The following is a 22,626-nucleotide window of genomic DNA, read 5'->3' on the forward strand; positions in this document are numbered from 1 at the left end:
AGTCTCTCCAGTAGGGAGATGGAAAATATCTCTCTAACCTTGAGACGGAACTAGAGACGACCTTTTCTGTCTCTCCTCATAAGACGGACCTAGAGATGGAAAATTCCATCTAATGTTTAGAGTTGGAATTTGCTGTCTCAATTTTCCGTCCCTATCCTAGGCGAGATGGCATGTTCCGTCTCCTAATTTGCAATGCGGTTTTTGTAGATGAAATTGAGAGACGGAAATTTCCGACTCTAAAGGCGGATAGAGATGGAATTTTCTCCATAGAGACGGTCTCTATGGAGCCGATTTCTAGTAGTGTGTCACGCGTATCAGAACAAGACCATCAGTCCAGTGGAACAAAAATTACACGAAACTGAGTCTATGCTCGAAGATAAATTCTCCCAAGGGTGGCACAAAAATCAACAAACCATAACGACTAACTTCACACACTACACAGTACAACAATCAACCCATATCCAACTTTTACAGAGCAGTAGACAAAGCATAAACAAGAACATGAACTCGCTCCAGAGCATAACAAGTCGTGGTTGTGAAATCTACCAAAATTAGAGTGGGGGGGGGGGGGGGGGGGGGGGGGGGGGGGGAAGCATTTTTGTAAGCTCAGAGGAGCTCCATAAACCACTGGAATCAGCTACTTCGTAAATAATGAGCAGATCAATCAGAGCTGATAAACTCCCGCCAATTTAAGAGAATGAAGCGTTAATTGAAAGATCCCTACAGCCGGACTGGCAACACGTTACTTTTATGATTTTTTTTAATGTTTTCCTCAATAAGTTTTTAATTTTTTATTTCGTGGAAAAGAGGAAAGAAAAAATAAGTAAGAAGAGGGAAATTTCGGATGTGTATCCATACATATTCAGGAAAATCATAAGCCATTGATAGATGTTTCAAATCCTAGTCAAAGGGACAAGAGATGGGAATAGAGAATTATATTTTTGTTCCTATATATACGCATAACATTGCAAATAGAATATAATATTTTGTCATTGTATTAGGCGTTGGACCTCTTCTGTAACCGAAAAAAAATATAATATTTTGCTTCTTTACCGGCGTGGGATTTCTCTTTTTCTACTCTCGACATTCTATGTAAATCAACGAAATTGCTCGGGCCATCGACATCCATGTGGAGGAGTAGTTGATGAAGTGATCATGGACCATGCCAATGACGTCCTCGTGTTGCACGTCCTTCATGTCCCTAAGGGGAGTTCCTTTTACCATGGCAATACATTGTTCGTTTTGACCATCGCAACTGACAGAGATGCAATCAATATACATTGTCAAGTGGCAAATATTCAATGCCTAGGTGAGAACATATAGCTTTATTGTTGGGAAATCGGCCCAATATCCACGACAGTGCAGGTGAGAATTATTGCAGATAAAATAACGCATTTGAATCATCTAAAGAGACTATCCATGGGCAAAGGAGGTTACGGTGGCCTTTTATTGAGCAATAATAGTGAAGTGGTAAAAAACAGATGCGTTCCTCATAGACACAATTGCCAAACCAAAAGGAGGAACCCTAACCCTTGAAGAGACTCTCATTCCGAGATCTCACCAAAACAAACTCCTACACGCTAGGTGCTCTCCCTGCACGTTACATAGAAGCTCTCGAGTCTCGAATGATATTTATAGGATCCTAATGCACCCTCAACCTCAACATAAAATATTCTAAAATACAAGGCTTGTTACTTCTATAGAATTCTTCACTTTTCCTAGAAAAATTTTCAAAAATTTGAAAACTTCAAAAAATATGTTAACTTATGTAGAAATAAAAATATTCTAGGAAAATATTCTTCTCCACCAGTCAAGTTTGTACATGAACTAGAAAAATATTTTTTCAGTTCTCCACTTTTCCATTAGCTAATTGTTTCCATTTTGGAGTCTTTTTTCCAATTTATTTTTTAATTTAACTTTATTTTGTATTAGTTCATCATCATTAGACTCGCTTGAAGATTTTATTGATTTTTGTCGTCGTAAAATTTTTTAAAATATTAACAACAATAAGAGCAAACTTATAATACATGTATGATGTTTTATTTCAAATGATAAAATTAGGTTATATGGTTAAAAAATTTGAGTTACATTTTTGTTTCAAGATTCTCAAGATATGATTCTCAAAAGATAGAGATCTAAATCTTAAAAAAATGAAAATGAAAATCGGGTCAAAATTCAAGACACAACTCAACATATATCTTGTTATTTTCAATCTTTATTCTATGGCTGATTCCATTGTTCCGTGGATACATATGGATCAGTTGCAAAGCTCGACACTGATTCGAGCTTTGCAGCCTACTATATATGTACGGTAAAAGAAGTTACCTGCAAAGTATTATCCGAGACATCATTTCACCAGTCTAAATGATCGAGTACGATGCAATGAGTGCTGTATTCAAAATCCATATGCGATATAAGAGATAATTATGAGGAATCGGAGAGGGTGCTAATGGGAAGGTCCTTATCGAAGTTGGGGGCAGCCCTAAGAATGGGGTTACGCTCAAAGAAATTGACGGGCTTCAGATCGAAGCTTGACGACACTGTCGGCAATACCGGGAAGTCCTCTTGGCTGGGTACATGATGAAACCCCAATGTGTACCACAGTACTATGTCCTTGTTCTCAATCGGACGGTCCCTATTATAATTCCAAACCATTTTTAGATAAGAATTTAATTTCTTTAGGGAAAAAAAAAAGAAGAAAATTAGGAAGATATATGTAAATGTTTACATACCTGTCAGACCAAACCGCCAGGGTATCATCTCCCTTGCTCTGGTACACTAAAACTCCACCGGCCCATTGCTCTGTTCGGGTATAGGGAGTGGCCCAAATCTATCATAATAATCATGAAATAAACATAAGAAAACACATAGGTGCTAGAGGCATACCCAAGCTATACACGGTATTACTTGAACATTTTTTATGTTCTTTTATGATTTTGAAAATGTGACATTGTCAATTTGGCTTATTTAGCAATGTTATACCTGATTATTTGTGAAAGCGCCTCGAATTTGTGGAGGATCTTGGAGGTCGAGCAAGCTAGCGGCGTTCCCACCGTGGACAACCTTGGACCCCGTTGGGTTCCCTAACCTTGATTTCCTTGAAGGATTGACAACGTGAAACTCTGATGGGTCTTAGAGCTTGAGCTTAATCTTCGCATTGTTCTCTGTCTTGGCAACATATCTTTTAGCTTTCAGATAACTCTTCCGAGGGGACGTGCCCGGCTCAGTTTCTTGCTTCTCTAGATGTACCTTAATGAATGAATTGTTCGGGCCATCAACGTCCATGTCAAGGTAGAAGTTGATGAAGTGATCATGGACCACGCCAATGACGTTCTCCGACACTAGAGGGCCTGTCATGGCGTCCTCCCGTGGCACATCCTTCATGTTCGTAAGGGGAGTTCCCTTTACCAAAAGTATCCCGGACAAACTGACCTGGAATATATTTTTCCAATCAGTTGAACTTCTTTACGATGATAATGAACTATTGTAGGGGAAACATATATCATATATGTGTCGGTCGAGATTATAGATTTAATGAGAAACCTCAACACGGATTAGACCATCGGTTTGAAATTCCCAATCGAAAATGTAGTCATAATTTCCTATGGATGCTGCTGTTCGAGCCACCAGAGTCACCTTTGGTCTTGCCTCTCTGATAATCTGTTTGAATTCATGACAAATTAATTAGAACTGCATATGCATCTTCAAAAATAAGCTTCATTAATGCTTTCGAATTATAAAATGATGCTGATTATTGAACTAATCTATATATTATATAAGTAAAACTGACTCCTAAAAGCAATTCATAGAGTTATATTTAATAGGGTTAGAATCGTCAATTTGCTTTATCGATAAATAATTCTTATAAATTTTTCTTATGTCATAAAATTTGCGAAGAATTCAAAATAGTTTATATTTTTCTATTAGTTTGACCTCTATATTCGATATAATAGACGTTCAAGACAGGATATATAATTTAAAATTACTTATGTAATTACAAACTTATATTATTAATTATCTTATCCATATATCTTCACTTTGTACATAGTAAAATAGAGTATTTAATGTATATAAGAGCAACCTTTTTCGAGCTAATATAATTTAGAAAATTATCAGTACGTGATAATAAGTGTAGAAATCAATTCTATAGAGAATATTATATTTAGATAGATAGATAGATATATATATATATATATATATAATATGAAAAGCTAAAAATTGGTTATATAAATGACAATGCATAATCTCATAAATATAAAAAAAATTAATTAATATTGTTCAAGTTATCAACGGAATAAGTAATCAACTAAATGACTCTAAAAAAATTAGTTTTTCAAATATCTAAATAAATTATATAACTTTGTGATAACAATAGGGTGAATTGCAATAGATAGCACGCTAAGAGAAATAATTTATTTATTATTAATTTTAAAAGTAAAAAGATTATTGCAAGCAAACTAATTTAATGACCCTAAGGTCATTTGAAAATAAACTTATTAATTTCATGAAATTATTATTCATAAAAATAAAAAATATATATATATAACTAACATTTGGAAATTAAAAGCCCACAAAACAATACTTTTAGAGCAAAAATAAAATTGAAAATTAGTAAATGCGTGAACGGATTATCCATGATAAATCGTTGTAATATATTAATGATTAAATAGATATCTAATTCATATTGGATAAGATACTTAGTTGCAACATTATTATTGGATTATTTATACCTAGTCTAATGTTATTAAGAAGAAGTATTTTGTTAAAAATGTGAGTAAATCCCATAAAAAATAATAATAAGTATGCAATAATGAACCCGTGAAACCCACGGGATAGAAGACTAGTCATATGTAATTCATTTTGTCAGAAAGTAAACAACGACTTTGTATCGGAATATAAACTGCAAGAAATGACACTTGAAAATCTTTTCCTTTTTATGTTTTTCTTTATATACCAATACTGTATTTTCCTTTAAATTTTTCATTTTGCTTTTGTTTACCATTGTTTTCCACTAAGGATTCCAATTTTTCGATAAGAAATTAAAAAGTTAAAGTAAATTATTGAATAGAATCGGGAAGGACAGGGAGATAGTGGAAACCCATGCAACTAATCCCGATGAGGTTGCAGGCGGCCTCTTACGGTTAAGAGAAAGAGGAGGAGACAGAGTGGGGGCAGTGGGGCCTACTGCTGGCGACCAGCACCCTTTGGCTAGGTCGTCGAGGCTCCCATAGTCCGTCGGCAACCTCTCGAGGGATGTTAAAAGATTTTTTTTTGATAAGATTCAATTTTCTTCTTTTTTTTGGCTTTTTTATTTTTTATAATAATTTTCAATAAAAACTATTTTAAACCATTTTTAAAAGATATTTCAAAAATAATTTTTCTAATTTTCAGATAAGGTATGGTTGATTATATAATATTTAATTTAATAAATCATGAAATTTTGAATTTCAAAAATGAAATTAATATTTTTTTTATAAGATATATTTATATAATAGAATATTTTAAAAAAATTAGAAGATTTTATCTTCATAATATTTGATAATCTTAAATTTTTTATTTAAGAAAAATTAATATCTAATCAGATTGATATTAACATTAAAATAAATCTATAATCATATATGTGAATAACTACGTATTTTTACTAAGAAATTCAATTGACATTAGTCATATATATTGAATAATATATATTCATATTGGTTGTAAATTACGATTTGTTATAGTTTGAAATAAGCATATATATGATATAATACAAATAAAAAAAAGAAAAAAGACATCACGTTTTATCCTGTGCAACATACGGGCTTAACAACTAGTATATATATATCATAAAAGTTAACTGCGTCAGCTTTTTTGCCACAGACAATACAAATCTACAAGTTCATTATATGTGTCCATTTATTAAATATTTAGGATTTATATCTTATTGCACTAAATTCATGGTTATCTCTTGTAACTAAGGGAAAAAAAAGTTCATCCTTTAATTTACGACACCTTTTGGGTACGGGCATAATCGAAATGACATAGATATGACATTTATAGGGTCATATTAGATACTAGTGTTGGATCAGCTATCGATTCTATAATGTTCACTTATCAGGTGCCAAATTAATTACTCATCAAGAAAAAAAAATATTGTGGTGTTGTAGTTCTTGATTATCTAAAGGATGACAATGATTTTAATTTAAAGAGTCTAATATGATTTGATAAAATAGAATTTTTTTTCTTAGCAATTGTTCTTTATGCAATTAGGAGATCTAAAAACAAGTGTACATGAACAACGTAGCAATACTTGATCTGAAATTGAATAAAGAAATTAGAAACTCAACTAATTCTCGTATATAGTTTTTTTCTTTAACCCTTTTCTTTTTTTCCTTCTTATTTCTTTATAATCTCATAAGTTTCGGTTGTTATATCGCATATTCTATTTATATATGAACGTACTTACACAAAAATCTATCAATATGAAGTCACATGCAGTTCCAACTTGTTTCCAAATTATGCGCCATATTATGTGTATCATGTTTTGGTCGTCTTGTACTTTATTCTTCATTTTTCGTGATTAAGTGCTTGTTTGTGTTGTATTTAAATTAGGAAAAAAAAAAACTTGGTCCAATCTTCTCTTCTAATTTTATTAATATATTTAACCTCGTCCTTCTCGCCGTCATCACGATACGTGACCCTTTTTTTCTTTTTATTTTGTTTCTATTCATTTTTTTCACAATTTTTTTCTTTTTATATTTTCTTAGTATATTAAACTGGTACATGTCGTTGTCATCGCGACACGTTACCATTCTTTTTCTCTTATTTTATATTTTTCACAATTTTTTCTCTTTATATTTTCTGTTTTTTATTTTATTTTATTTTAACATATTAAACCTAATTCACGACACGTGGCCATTCTTTTTCTTTTATTTATATTTTTACACAATTCTTTCTTTTTATATTGTTTGCTTTTAGATAACAAGAGATGTCGTCCTTATTCGACTATTCCCTGTGATCCCTATGCTCACCTTGCAAACCCATGGGATAGATAAATATCCAATAACACAGCCGTATAGCTGCCCCGATGAAAAGTAATATCATGTATAGATTCAAGAATATCTTATACATACTATTTTTTTTATCAACGCATATATTCTTAATTGTCTTTAAGTCTTGCCTCTCCCTTCTAAATATACATAAGAGGTCCATACCCGCGCTACGTGTGACAACATAAAAATAAATCGTAATGATTTATAATAGATAATTAATATAAGTAAAAACTAATTTATACGTTTTTAGAAAGGAGTGTGACTTAATAAAAGGCAAATGATTGCATAGCTTTTTTTTTTTGGCTGAAATATGTGTCCAAGGATAATATGGGCTTCTAAGAGGGGAACAAGAGACATGGCCAAGTGAAAAATGGTTATTGTAGGTGATTTTATATTTTTATGGAAAATTCATTAATTAAATTGGTTAATAATATTTTTTAAAAAATAGCCAAGTGTTTCCTTAATAATTATTTTAATACTCTTATTATAGTTATGTTTGAAAATAATTTTGGGGACCATATATCTAATTTAGATTTAGATTAGAACTTTAGAAGTTATAGAGCTATCATTTATTGCATTCGTATTTTATATTATATTCTTCTATACATAATAAATTATAACAAGTTTTTGTAACTTAGAGTTCCTCATCAAGCCATGAATTTGTTTATCATTTTTAATTATTTTTTCGCAACTGAAACTCGAAATCTTCAATAAACTGAACAAATACTTCCCTCCAAAGATATTGTACTTATATTTTTTTACTTTTTCAATCTTAACCTACTCCACATAGTCCATATTTTCACTTTTATATTTTTGAAATAATTCTTGAAAAATTTCCCCTCTTCTTTGTAAAGTTTTATTCATTGACAATTTTTTTCACAATGAGTCCTAATTTTCTATCTGTGCATTTATAAATTTTGGACAAAGTACAAAGAGATATTAGCTTTCGGATTATGTCATATTTATTAATCAATATATTTTTTAAGAAATCTAAAATTTTACTAATAACTAAAATTTATGATTTTAATTCTATTACTATATACTGAGCTTACGTGTTATATTGAATATTGCAAAACTATAATTTGATATCATTGATTGAAAAAACTTCAGTCCTGCGACATCGGTTGGACGTTTTTCCCTAGCTTTATATATAAACAAAGCAAACAATAACAAAATGAACGTCAAATAAAGTACCTCAACACCTTGAACAGAACTATCGGAATGCCGCCAGCTGACATCACCAGCGTACCGTTCGAAGACACATATGATGTTCGACTGAACGAAAGGCTTCCCCTCCGATGACACAGAGACCCCGTCCATGTAGTACGAGTGCCTTGGGCAGTCGTTGAGTGGGACAAGGGACAACGTCGAATCCCCAATCCCGAAATCACCAGCATCCATGAATGTCTTGTAGTACCAGCCGTCGTCCGGGTCCATGTATGGCACGAACAGCTCTGAGGGGAACCCCTTGTAGAGCACGCTCCTTGGCTCCCCAGTCTCGGAGTCCCGGACTGTGGCTTGTGATATGATGATTCCAGCTCTCTGGTCAGCCTTGGGGTGAAAACGCCAGTTGGCCCATTGAACCGTATGCCCGTCCTCTATCTTGAAGCTCGGACCTTTGGGCTGTTCCATAGAGATTGGGTTCACAGGATCCATCTCTACAGACCGGTCCTGGGCTGAGTACCGGTAATCGGTCTCGGTGCCACTGGGGATGGGGATACCCCGCCCCTTGTCAGTGATCTTCACGATCTCTTGTCGGTCCACGTCCACCGTCACAACCAAGCCCTCCAAGGGCCTCATGTAGAAATTCGCATTTCCCTCACTTGACCCGCGCTGGACCTTGATTATCCTCCTGCCCTCCTCATCGGGGCCATACCACCCAGGGGAGGATGAGATGCAAGTTATATCTGCCAGGGACAGTCCTCGGGCCGTGACCGACTCTTTGAACTCTGCACTTGTGAACGGGACATGAGCCACAGCCAAGATATCATCCATGGTCAGCATCGGATATCCAGAGGAACGAATCACCGAATGGGCTTTGACACGGTCGGAGTCCAAGTCCACCAGCAGCTCGTGGGCCTGGCCAGAGTGGAGGGCGATCACGGAGGCCTTTCTCGGAATCGGGTGACCCTTTTTCCAGCCAAGAACGAACGACTTGTCGGGCTCATAGAGGGAGAGGGAGTGGATGGGGGGGAAGGAGGGATGAAAGCCGGGGTAAGAGTAGGTGGAGAGGATCGAAGAGACCCTTAGGATTTCTTGGTAAGTCAAGGGGTCCAGCGGGTGGCGAGGTGTTTCCTTCAGGGGGTCGGGTTTGGTTATTCCGGTTTTTGCTCGCTCTGAAGCCAAACGCTTGTCATGCAACCTTCGAAGGCTGGGTTTCAATCCATTTCCAGAGCAGTCAAGGAATTGACCGCACTTAGTCGGAAAGCGCCATGAGAGGGTGATGAGGGAGAGGAGGGCTGTGAAGAGGAAGATAGAGAGACGGAGAAATGATGAAGTTGAAGTTTGCATTATTGGAGACTCGAGGCAACAAACAAGAAGAAGAAGAGATGGCACACTGAGAGTAGAAGTGAGCTTCTATCTATATTATATAGGAAGGGTCGTCAGACTACAGAGAGGAGACTTGATCTTCCATCCATGTTATATATGGACGTTACGCGCTGATTGCCATACTTTGCCTTTCGACTCTGATAATCCGCAGCTAATTGGAAAGAATCAAAGACTATGGGGAATTCCCTTAATCACTATGGAAGACAACAAAGTTTCCTTCACTAATTGCGTCACCAACCTATAAAATTTCCATTAGGATTATAAGGACTTGAATTCATATCCACTAAAAAGCTCAAACTGATAAGTGTTATTATCCAAGTTTCATATAATTCAATGAATATTGATTCATCTTTTCCATATGAGATTAATATACTCAACACCCACTTTCACGTGTAATGTATAGTCTATTTTTACATACACGTTGTTACGTGCCCTGAAACACTCATCCTCAACAACTGAACTTGAGCATGACTCGTCTACCATACCAATACTAAGTAATGATTTACTGCGAGAAAGAACGCAGACTTCTTTTATCCATCTCACCGGTAAGTGCTCCTTCTCCATTTTTCAGCCATAGATGAGAGTTATGGACTCAGCAGGGATAAGAGAAGGGAAATAAAGAATCACAACATTTGCGTATGAGCCTCTCGATTTCAAGTCGAGAGTGATTAGGGTCATCTGTAATGAATCCGCTCTTTCACCCTTTTCTTTTTCCCCACGAATGGAGGTAGGTTCTTCTGGTTCTTCCCCAATCAGCATATAAGTGAAAAAAAAAATCACTTTTGATACTCAAGCTTACAATGCATTTTTACTTTCGTCTTTTTAACTTTTTTTCCTTTTTCTATTCACCTTAGTCCTTGACGTTGCATGTTTTATTCCTTTAGGGCATGTTTGGTTGACCGAAATTGTCAATCCCTTCCGGATCTATTCCGCGAGGAATAACATTTCCTGCGTTTGTTTACATCCAGAATGGGAACGAAAATTCCAAATGTGATATCTCATTCTACATAAAGAGAGAATAGTCATGCCTCACTCTACCCTCCTCATTAGCAATTCTCATTGGGAAGAGATGGGCACAATCACCATCTTGCCCTTAGCCTAACCCCACCCCTGCCACCAACACTGCTCCGCCCCTCCATCGCCACGGTCTTTGTTGCCTCCCAAACTCCACCTCCGACGGCGGCTTCCATCATTCCCAACGAGTCTCAAGGTCACGAAGTCAAACTCGACCTCGGAGAAGCCAGCTTCGATCTAGGAGACTGAGATTGGGTTGGGATATAGTTCGTCCATGAACCTAGGACTTGCGATCTCAGGCCCGACCTTTACCTAGGGCTCACGAGAGACACGAGTGGGTCAAGATCTCAGGCCTGACCCTAACCCATGGTTCTCGTGCACTGACTTGGTTGAGGCGAGGATTAGGAGAGCTCGAACTAAGGAGAAAAAGATGAGCCCATGGCTCCGGAGCTTGGGTTCACCCAGATCGATGGCTCATGACCTCGGGGCTGGGTTCGCGAGCCCAGGGCAATCTCACCCTTGGGGCTCGTGACACACGGCTAGCTCAAGAGGCATGATAGTCAATGTCCATGGCCGTCTTGCTAGTGCTACTGTTCATCTTCGAAGAAGAAGATGAACAGTGGCCTTTTTATTTTATTTACTTTTTTATTTTACATTAATGTAATATTTAAAATCAAGGGTATACATGTCTATTGACTTTGAAGCATGTCATATTTCCTATATATTCCGATCAACCAAATATAAAATTTCAATTCTCAGTTTTGTTATTCCATCCAACTAAACAAATAAAATTTCTTTGGAATTTCAATTATATTATCTATCCATTCTAATCCCTATATGTTCTATTCTAAATAAATTCCATTCCGGCGAACAAAATGTAATGTTAATCTTACAATCTACTTTTCCACGAAAAATCACTTTCCATCCAAAAATATTTTCATAAATAATTTTATTAAAAAATTAAAAAACTGAAAATGAAAATATTGAACTTGATCGACAAAGGAAAGGGCGAGGGGGAGGGACAATCGGAGCCTCCCCAATGGCCATTTCTTCCCCTTCAAGCTTTTTGGCGGACTCTAGGTCAGCATCGACCTCGGAGGGGGAGGGCGGCCTAGCCACTGGTGGGGCCCGGTCAACGAGATCCTTCCCCCGGAATTGATGGATCCTAGTAGAAGCCGGGATCCCTCGAATATCTGGGGAAGGGAAGCCACCAGCAAGGCTCCAGCCGCATTCACCAATCTTCCCATATTCACTCTATCTATTTTTCTTTTTTAGTTTTAGAATTTTTTAATAAAATTATTTTTAAAATTATTTATGAAAATGGAAAATTGATTTTTGACGGAATATTAGTTGATAGTTTTAAAGTGAACAAAATGGCGAAGTTAGAGTCGAAGATGAAAGGAAAAAAAATGGATGAAAGAGAAAAAATAATATAAAATTGAGGATTAAAATTCACTTTTTTCTGATAATAATTTCACTCTAATAATAGTAATAATTATTGTGAAGGCTCCTAAATAATAAATGTTTAGAGCATGAAGAGGAAGATGGAGAGTTGGAGAAAGTTAAAGGTTTGCATTGTTGGGAAAGTCTAAGGTGGAATTATTTTAAAAATGGTTGCACCATAAATGTCAGTAAATAACTCAAAATTGTAGTAAAATAACAGGTATCTTGTATAAGTTACACGTATTTTTAAAAAAATAGTTGGGGTAAATTATTTAATTTCTTAATAAATTAATTTCATTGAAGTAAATTGCACGAATCTCAAAGAATCTTTACTTACATTGTTAGTAGATTACATGGATTTTGTGGGAATTTTATTTAAACTTTTAGTAAAACTAGTTGATGACCCTTGTGTTGTGCGGGCATAATTGAATAATTTCTTGTTCTAACTAATTTAAATAATTTTATACATTATGAATAAATAAAATTTAATTAAAACTGAATAAATTATATTAAGGATATCAATAAATTACCAAAAATTATTCATATCGACTGAGCAAAAGCGATATTTTACTTCAACATCAACGAACAATACTTCGATGATATAATTATCTTGAAATTATTAATTGTATGTAAGCTTCTTCTCAATGTAAGGCCCACAACAAATTAATCTGAGACTTTCTTATACTTACATGCATCAATGACTCCTAATTTCATTAAAAATAATAATTTAGTAATAATTTAATTTTGATTAATACTTAGTCAAGCATACAAAGTTTAGCTCTTTATCATGAAAAATCATATCAAAATTGATAATTTCGTTATTTATTCCGATTCCAATTTTTTTAATATATGATAAACAATTGTTCCACCTCATTAAAAAGTAAATGATAAAGAAAATTTTTCATGCAAATATAGTAGTTTTAAGTAAATAATAAGCATGCCAAACAAATTAACATTCAATTAAATAGATAACATCCTAAACAAATTAGTTTTATGATGTGCCAGTGGCAGCGTAAGAATTCAGCTCGAAACTTTATTCTCATATATATAAATATATATAGATATATAGATATAAATATAAATATTTGACTGTATCTTGCCTTCACTTTGATGATTGCACCATAGAATTTCCCTTGCATTTTTGGAGATAAAGAGTCGGGGCCAACAGATAAGAACAAGAAGAAGAGAGATGGGAGATGGGAGACTGTGAGGGACGTTTGCTCGATTCAGGACGCAGATTGCTACTTTCTCTTTTTTTAGTGCGTACCCTAGTATCTAGAAGTCCATCAAGTCCCAACTAATTCAGTTCGAACCTTGTCGGCCCACTAAATGGGTAAATCTCTTCCAACATGGATTTTCTCCATTCACAATACTCGAACCCGAGACTTTACTTAAGAGGAACAAGTGCCGAACCACTTGAACCAACCCACGTTGGTTTGCTACTTTCTCTTTTGATTCTGATAATTCTCAGCTCAACAATGAGGCAAAAAACAAAGACTATGTTTTCAAAGTCATTCTTATATTGGAAGATGACGTTCCTAAGACAAATTTTTCCTAACTAATTGCAAGCCAAACCAATACAAGTAAAGGTTTATTTCGACCAGGAACACACTCCTTTATCCATCTCATCAATCATCACTGCTACGAGTCCATCTCATCAGTGACCACTGCTAAAGGCTCTTTCTCCATTTTTCGGCTACAGATGTGAGCTATGGACTCAGTAGGGATAAGATTAGAAGGGACATAGAAAAATTACAATGGTTGCGCCCGGTTAACCCTTGGATTCCAAGTCGAAAGTGATTAGTGCTGCTGTAATGAATCTGTTCTTTTCACCTTTTCTTGCCGATGCCGTGAATGGAGTAGGTTATCTTCCAAAAAAGCATATCATGCTCCTCTGGCAATAGACTCCTTATGGCATTATCATTGGAAGCTAAGTCGAGATATATTTTTGAAGAACTTCATGTGGGTCCTTCCTGTCGACTTTAAGTCGTCCCAAATAGACAAAAGGCAGTTCACTGAAATTTCAATTCTTGCCGGCAGAACTTTTCATGCTAACCACCTTTCCTCAGGTACTTTGACGATTCAAACTGTGAGACTTGTTCTTAACCATTCAATTTATACTCAGAGTACGGAGTACCCCTGATTTGTTTGTCCCAACCCCCCTACCTTACTCATGAGCGAGGAAGAATATGCCGGGCTCATGATTAGTTGTTGAGAACAAGTGTTTCAGCACATGGCACACGTTGTCACGTGAGTACGGGTATTGAGAGTTATTATTTAGAATTTTAATAAGAAATCTGTGAGTTTATAATAAAGTGAATATCACAATTCATAAGTATGAACTTTTAGAAATATTCAAATCGTTTATAAACCCAGTAAAGATTTTATAAAATCTCAAAGATGTAAGAAATATATAAATCGATTTTGCCTTCCATGGTTTGATTTACAGTCAATACATTGTTTGTTTTGACTATCGAAAGTTTTTGCTGAAAACGATATAACTAATATAGAAGAACAAAGGATTAATGGTCCCTATTACATCTCTCCTTCCTGAACAAGAACATCCGAGGGAATGGAAGAGATGGCAATAGGCCCATTAATGTTAGTGTTACAGAAAGAGGCCCATGGGGCACTATTATGGGCAATAAAGCTTTCGGCCCTAGGATAATATAAAGCAGACCATAAGAAAATAGAGCCGAGTCCTGCAGCATTACAGAGATAAGAGAAGAACAGGCAGGATGTTGGAAGAGGCCAGGGGGAAGAAGAACGCCATCGACAGTATCTTTGACCATTGAAAGTTAATCGATATACATTGTCAAGTGGCAAATATTCACTGTTATATGTCCTTCATTAATAATTTTATATATCAAGACTCAATAATGCCTCAGCTAGTTAACGCAAACATTCCTTATCAAAGAGCCTTTACAAAGGGATCATTGCGTAGCTGAGAACGTATAGTTGTATCTTGCTATTTTTTTATCTTTATTCAATCCGTGATTCCATTTGTTCCGTCCGGTACATATCGATTGTCTAATGTACAGCAAAAAAGTTCCATGTGAAGTTTTTATTCAAGACATTTTTTTTATTATAAAAAAGGCTCATGAGTATAGTACAATGTAATAAAACTTTTAATAATTAATAAAGAGGTACATATGGCCTCAATATGAGAATCGAATATGCAAATTCTTAGTTCGAGGCATTATTTTACCACTCTAAATGATCGAGTACAATTCGATGAGTTCAATAATCCAAGTCGATCATTATGCGATAAAAGAGATAATTATGGGAGGTTGGAGAGGGTGCAAAACGGAAGGTCCTTATCGAAGTTGGGGGCAGCCCTAAGAATTGGGTTACGCTCAAAGAAATTAACGGGCTTCAGATCGAAGCTCGACGACACCGTCGGCATTATTGGGAAGTCCTCTTGGCAGGGTATATGATGAAACCCCAATGTGTACCACAGCACGATGTCCTTATTCTCGATTGGACGGTCCCTATTTAAATTTCACATCATTTTTGGTAAGAGTTTAACACTTTAACTACTTCAGAAAAATAAAAAATAAAAATAAAAATAAAATTAATTATATATATATATATATATATATGTATGTATGTATGTATGTATCCGTATATATATACCTGTTGGACCAAACCGCCAGGGTATCATCTCCTCTGCTTTGGTACACTAGAAGCCCACCGGCCCATTGTTCTGTTCGGTTATAGGGAGTGACCCAAATCTATCACAATAATAATCACGATTTAGACATAAGCAACCAAATAAATGCTAGAATATGCTAGAAGCATATCCACGCTCTGTAAGGTATTACTTAAATATTTTTTATATTATTTTAAGTATTTAGATATGATTTTTATGATTCTGAAAATGTAATATAGTCAATTCGATTTATATGTCACTATTATACCTGATTATTTGTGAAAGCACCTCGAATTTGAGGAGGATCCTGGAGATCGAGCAAGCTAGCGGCGGTCCCGCCAGGGACAACCTTGTACCCTGTTGGGTTCCCTAACCTTGATTTCCTTGAAGGATTGACAACGTGAAACTCCGATGGGTCGTAGAGCTTGAGCTTAATCTTCGCATCGTTCTCCGTCTTGGCAACGTATCTTTTAGCTTTCAGATAACTCTTCCGAGGGGTAGTGCCTGGCTCTGTTTCTTGCTTCTCTAGATGTACCTTAACAAATGAATTGTTCAGGTCATCGATGTCCATGTCGAGGTAGTAGTTGATGAAGTGATCATGGACCACGCCAATGACGTTCTCCGACACTAGAGGGCCTGTCATGGCATCCTCTTGTTGCACGTCCTTCGTATTCGTAAGAGGAGTTCCCTTTACCATAAGCATCCCGGACAAACTAACCTGAATATATTTTTCCAATCAGTTGAACTTCTTTTCGATAATAATGAACTATTGTAGAGGACGTATGTGATATATATATCGAGATATTATAGTTTTTGTGAGAAACCTCAACACGGATCAGACCATCAGTTTGAAATTCCCAATCAAAAATGTAGTCATAATTTCCTACGGATGCTGCCGTTCGAGCCACCAGAGTCACCTTTGGCCTCGCCTCTCTGATAAGCTATTTGAAATCATGACAAATTAATTAGAACTGCATATGCATCTTCAAAAATAAGCTTCATTAATGCTTTCGAATTATAAAATGACGTTGATCATTGAATTAATCTATATATTATATAAGTAAAACTGACTTCTAAAAGCAATTAATAGGGTTATATTTAATAGGGCTAGAATTGTCAATTTGCTTTATCGATAAATAATTTTATAAGTTTTTCTTGCGTCATAAAATTTGCGAAGAATTCAAAATTGATGGTATTTTTGTATTATTTTAAGCTCTATATTCGATATAATAAACGTTCAAGATACGATGTATAATTTTAAATTACTTATATAATTACAACCATATATTATTAATTATCGTATCCATATATCTACACTCAATATATAATAAAATACACTATTGAATGTATATAAGAGCAACATTTTTTTAGCTAATATAATTTAGAAAATTATTAGCAAGTGATAATAAGTGTAGAAATCAATTCTATAGAGAATATTATATTTAGATATAAATAAATATATATATATATATAATATGAATAGCTAAAAATTTGTTATATAAAAAACAATGCATAATCTCCTAAATATAAAAAAAAATTAATTAATATTGTTCACATTATCAACAGAATAAGTAATCAACTAAATGACTTTAAAAAATTAGTTTTTCCAATATCTAAATAAATTATATAGCTTTGTGATAATATGGTGAATTGCAATAGATAACATGCTAAAAAAATTAATTTATTATTAATTTTAAAAGAAAAAAGATTATTGCAAGCAAACTAAATTAATGGCACCGAGGTCATTTCAAGATAAAACTATTAATTTCATGAAATTATTATTCATAAAAGTAAGAAAAATATATAACTAACATTTGGAAATTAAAAGCCCACAAAACAATATTTTTAGAGCAAAAATAAAATTGAAAGTAAATGCGTGAACGAATTATCCATGATAAATCATTGTAATATATTAATGATTAAATTGATATCTAATTCATATTGGATAAGATACTTAGTTGCAACATTACTATTGGATTATTTATATTTAGTCAATGTTATTGAGAATTATCGTTTTAAATTTAAACTAATCATTATTTTTATTAATAATAAGTATTTTGTTAAAAATATGAGTAAATCCCATAAAAATAATAATAAGTATTTTGTTAAAAATATGAGTAAATCCCATAAAAATAATAATAAGTATGCAATAATGAACCCGTGCAACACACGGGATAGAAGACTAGTCATATGTAGTTGATTTTGTCAGAAAGTAAACGACGACTTTGACTTTGTGTCGGAATATAAACTGCAAGAAATTACTCTTGGGAGTCTTTTCCTTTTTATGTTTTTTTAATGAATAAATTTTATACCAATGCTGTATTTTCCTTTAAATTTTTCATTTTGCTTTTGTTTACCGTTGTTTTTCACTAAGTATCCCAATTTTCCTATAAAAAAATTAAAAAGTTAAAAAAAAAATTATTGAATAGAATCGGGAAGGACAGAGAGAGAGTGGAAGCCCACGCAACTGATCCAGATGAGGTTGCTAGCGGCCTCTTATTGTTAAGAGAAAGAGGAGGAGATAGAATTGGGCGATGGGGGCTACTGCTGGCCACCAGCACCCTTTGGCCAGGTCGTCGAGGCAAGTATATGATATAATACAATTAACAAAAAGAAAAAAAGACATCACGTTTTATCCGATTCAACACACGGGCTTAACGACTAGTATATGCATAACATAAAAGTTAACTGCATTAGCTTTTTGGCCACAAGCAATACAAATCTACAAGTTCATTCTCTATATCCATTTATTTGATATTTAGGATTTAGATCTCATTGTACTAAATTCATGGGTATCCGTTGTAATTAGGGGAAAAAAAAAGTTCACCCTTTTATTTACAACACTTTTTGGGTATGGGCATAATCAAAATGACCTAGATATGACGTTTATTGGGTCATATTAGATACTAGTGTTGGATCAGGGATCGATTCTATAATGTTAACTTATCGGGGTGCCAATAATTACTCATCAAGAAAAAAAAATATTGTGGTGTCGTATTTCCTGATTATCTAAAGGATGACGATGATTTTAATTTGAAGAGTTTAATATGATTTGATAAAATATAATTTTTTTTCTTAGCAATTGTTCTTGATTGCAATTATCAAATCTAAAAACAAGTGTACATGGACAGTGTGGTGATACCTGATCTCAAATTGAATACAGAAATTACAAACTCAACTAATTCTCATATATAGTTTTTTTCTTTAACCCTTTTCTTTTTTTTCCTTGTTATTTCTTACTAATCTCATGAGTTTCGATTGTTAAATCGCATAGTCTATTTATATATGAAGGCACTTATACAAAAAATCTATTAATATGAAGGCACATGCGGTTCCAACTTGTTTCCAAATTATGTGTCATATTGTGTGTATCATGTTTTTGTTGTCTTGTACTTTATTCTTCATCTTTCATGATTAAGTGCTTGTGTCTGTTGTATTTAAAAAATAAAAAATAAAACTTGGTCCAATCTTCTCTTCTAATTTTATTAATATATTGAACCTTGTCCTTCTCGCCGTCAACGCGTACATGTCCTTTTTTTTCTTTTATTTTGTTTATATTTAATTTTTCACAATTTTTTCTTTTTCTATTTTTGGCTTTTTCTATTTTTTTCTTTTTATATTTTCTTATTATATTAAGCTGGTACATGTCGCTATCATCGCGACACGTTACCATTCTTTTTTCTATTATTTTATATTTTTCACAATTTTTTCTCTTTATATTTTCTGCGTTTTATTTTATTTTAACATATTAAACCAAGTTCATGACACGTGGCCATTCTTTTTCTTTTATTTATATTTTTTCACAACTTTTTCTTTTTATATTGTTTGCTATTAGATAACAAGAGGTGTCGTACTTATTTCACTATTCCTGGTGATCCTTATGCTCACCTGCAAATCACGGGATAGATAAATATCCGATAACACAGCCATAGAGCTGCCCCGATGAAAAGTAATCTCATGTACAGATTCAAGAATATCTTATACCTACTATTATTTATCAACGCCTACATTTTTAATTGTCTTTAAGCCTTGCCTCTCCCTTCTAAATATAATATAAGAGGTCTCTACGTGTGACAACATAAAAATAAATTGTAATGATATATAATAGATAATTAATATAACTAAAAACTAATTTATACGTTTTTAGAAAGGAAAGTGGCTTAATAAAAGGCCAATACTTGCATAGCTTTTTTTTTTGCTGAGATATGTGTCTAAGGCTAGTATGGGCTTCTAAGAGGGGAACAAGAGACATGGTCGAGTGAAAAATGGTTATTGTAGGTGATTTTATTTTTTTCTTGAAAAATTCATTAATTAAATTGGTTATATGTGGTTTATGGAGAGTTAATAAGATTTTTTAAAAAAATAGCCAAAATGTTTCCTTAATAATTATTTTAATACTCTTATTATAGTTATGTTTGAAAATAATTTTGGGTACCATATATCTAATTTGGATTTAGATTAGAAGTTAAGTTATAGGGCTATCATTTATTGCATTCATATTTTATATTATGTTTTTCTATACATAATAAATTGAACCTAATTTTTGTAACTTAGACTAACACATCAAGCAATGAATTTGTTTATCATTTTAAATTATTTTTTCACAACTGAAACTTGAAATCTTCAATAAACTGAACAAATTCTTCCCTCCAAAGATATTGTTCTTATATTTTTTTTACTGATATACTCAATATTTTTCAATCTCAACCTACTCCATACTGTTCATATTTTCACTTTTATATTTATGAAATAATTCTTGAAAATTTTCCCCTCTTCTTTGTAAAGTTTTATTCGTTGACAAATTCTTTCAGAATGAGTCCTAATTTTCTATTTGTGCATTTATAAACTTTGGACAAAATATAAAGAGATATTAGCTTTTGCATTATGTCATATTTATTAATCAATATATTTTTAAGAAATCTAAAATTTTATTAATAATTAAAATATATGATTTTAATACTATTACTATATACTGAGCTTACGTGTTATATTGAATATTGCAAAACTATAATTTGATATCATTGATTGATATCTGGCTAACCATTTTCCTTAGCTTTAAATATAAACAGAGCAAACAATAACAAAATGAACATCAAATAAAGTACCTCAACACCTTTAACAGAACTATCGGAATGCCGCCAACTGATATCACCAGCGTACCGTTCGAAGACACATATGATGTTCGACTGAACGAAGGGCTTCCCGTCCGATGACACAAAGACCCCGTCCATGTAGTACGAGTGCCTTGGGCAGTCATTGAGTGGGACAAGGGAGAATGTCAAAGCCCCGATCCCGTACTCGCCAGCATCCATGTATGTCTTGTAGTACCAGCCGTCGTCCGGGTCCATGTATGGCACGAACAGCTCTGAGGGGTACCCCTTGTAGAGCACGCTCCTTGGCTCCCCGGTCTCGGAGTCTCGGACTGTGGCTTGTGATATGATGATTCCAGCTCTCTGGTCAGCCTTGAGGTGAAAACGCCAATTGGCCCATCGAACCGTATGCCCGTCCTCTATCTTGAAGCTCGGGCCTTTGGGCTGTTCCATAGAGATTGGGTTCACAGGATCCATCTCTACAGGCCGGTCCTGGGCTGAGTACCGGTAATCGGTCCCGGTACCTCCAGGGATGGGGATACCCCGCCCCTCGTCGGTGATCTTCACGATCTCTTGTCGGTCCACGTCCACTGTCACAACCAAGCCCTCCAAGGGCCTCATGTAGAAATTCGCAGTTCCCTCACTCGACCCGCACTGGACCTTGACTATCCTCCTGCCCTCCTCGTCGGGGCCATACCACCCAGGGGAGGGTGAGATGCAACTTATATCTGCCAGGGACAGTCCTCGGGCCGTGACCGACTCTTTGAACTCTGCACTTGTGAACGGGACACGAGTCACAGCCAAAATATCCTCCATGGTCAGCATCGGATATCCAGAGGAATGAATCACCGAATGGACCTCGACACAGTCGGAGTCCAAGTCCACCAGCAGCTCGTGGGCCTGGCCGGAGTGGAGGGCGATCACAGAGGCCTTTCTCGGAATCGGGTGACCCTTTTTCCAGCCGAGAACGAACGACTTGTCGGGCTCATAGAGGGAGAGGGAGTGGATGGGGGGGAAGGAGGGATGAAAGCCAGGGTAAGAGTAGGTGGAGAGGATCGAAGAAACCCTTAGGATTTCTTGGTAAGTCAAGGGGTCCAGCGGGTGGCGAGGTGTTTCCTTCAGGGGGTCGGGTTTGGTTAGTTGGGTTTTTGCTCGTTCTGATTCCAAGCGCTTGTCATGCAACCTTCGAAGGCTCGGTTTCGATCCAGCTCCAGAGCAGTCAAGGAATTGATTGGACTTAGTCGGAAAGCGCCATGAGAGGGTGATGAGGAAGAGGAGGGCTATGAAGAAAATGATAGAGAGACGGAGAAATGATGAAGTTGAAGTTTGCATTATTGGAGAGTGGAGGCAACAAACATGCAAGAAGAAGACGGAGAGAGGGAGACTGAGAGCAGAGGTGATCAGCTTCAATCCATATTATATACTGAATAGAGTCGTCAGTCTGATAGGAAACGTGATCTTCTATCTAAGTTATATGGGGACGTTTGCCTTTCGATTTGAATAATTCTCAGCTCAATAATGACAAAAATATCGAAGACTAGAATCTCAAGCCTTTATCACTGGCTAATTACAAGCCCGAACAATAGAAATAAAGGTTTCCTTTGATTATTTAAGAACACACATCCCTTATCCATCTCATCGGTTTATCACTGCTAAGTGCTCTTTCTCCATTTTTCGACTACAGATGAGAATCACAGACTCAGTAGGGATAAGAGAAGGAAAATAAAAAAAAAAATTCCAATATCGCTTCTCAAACCTTTTGATTCCATGTTCTGAGTGATTAGTGCTCTTTCACTCCTTCCCCAAGAAGCATATCCCCTTTTTTTCCTTTATTCGTTCCAAGATA

At 35.1% G+C, this 22,626-nt stretch overlaps 1 protein-coding gene and 1 pseudogene across 2 annotated transcripts; both read right to left on the reverse strand.

The window, feature by feature from the left end:
• Positions 1-926: 926 nt before the first annotated feature.
• Positions 927-9,864, reverse strand: LOC116192708 (annotated as a pseudogene).
• Positions 9,865-15,145: 5,281 nt separating this feature from the next.
• On the reverse strand, positions 15,146-22,210 carry LOC116208614 (primary amine oxidase-like). Of its 2 annotated transcripts, XM_031542148.1 has the most exons (5): positions 20,796-22,207; positions 16,515-16,631; positions 15,959-16,408; positions 15,675-15,772; positions 15,146-15,529 (listed from the first exon to the last, which is right to left on the reverse strand). In XM_031542148.1, the coding sequence occupies exons 1-5, from the start codon at positions 22,110-22,112 to the stop codon at positions 15,319-15,321; spliced, it is 2,193 nt and encodes a 730-aa protein (XP_031398008.1). In that variant the 5' UTR covers positions 22,113-22,207; the 3' UTR covers positions 15,146-15,318. The 2 variants fall into 2 exon arrangements, with proteins under 2 accessions (XP_031398008.1, XP_031398016.1); XM_031542156.1 differs by lacking the exon at positions 16,515-16,631 and having other exon boundaries at positions 20,796-22,210.
• Between the last annotated feature and the right edge of the window lie 416 nt (positions 22,211-22,626).

The sequence above is a fragment of the Punica granatum genome, chromosome 1 (genome assembly GCF_007655135.1).
Source record: "Punica granatum isolate Tunisia-2019 chromosome 1, ASM765513v2, whole genome shotgun sequence".
Taxonomy (NCBI): domain Eukaryota; kingdom Viridiplantae; phylum Streptophyta; class Magnoliopsida; order Myrtales; family Lythraceae; genus Punica; species Punica granatum.

Excerpts from the sequence above, each read along its gene's own strand:
- LOC116208614 (XM_031542148.1), bottom strand. The coding sequence starts at position 22,112 with ATGCAAACTTCAACTTCATCATTTCTCCGTCTCTCTATCATTTTCTTC. Across the intron at positions 15,773-15,958 it reads GTGCTTTCACAAATAATCAG|ATTTGGGTCACTCCCTATAA; the intron begins GTATAATAGTGA and ends TTATTGTGATAG. Across the intron at positions 15,530-15,674 it reads CTGGCGGTTTGGTCCAACAG|GGACCGTCCAATCGAGAATA; the intron begins GTATATATATAC and ends AAATTTAAATAG.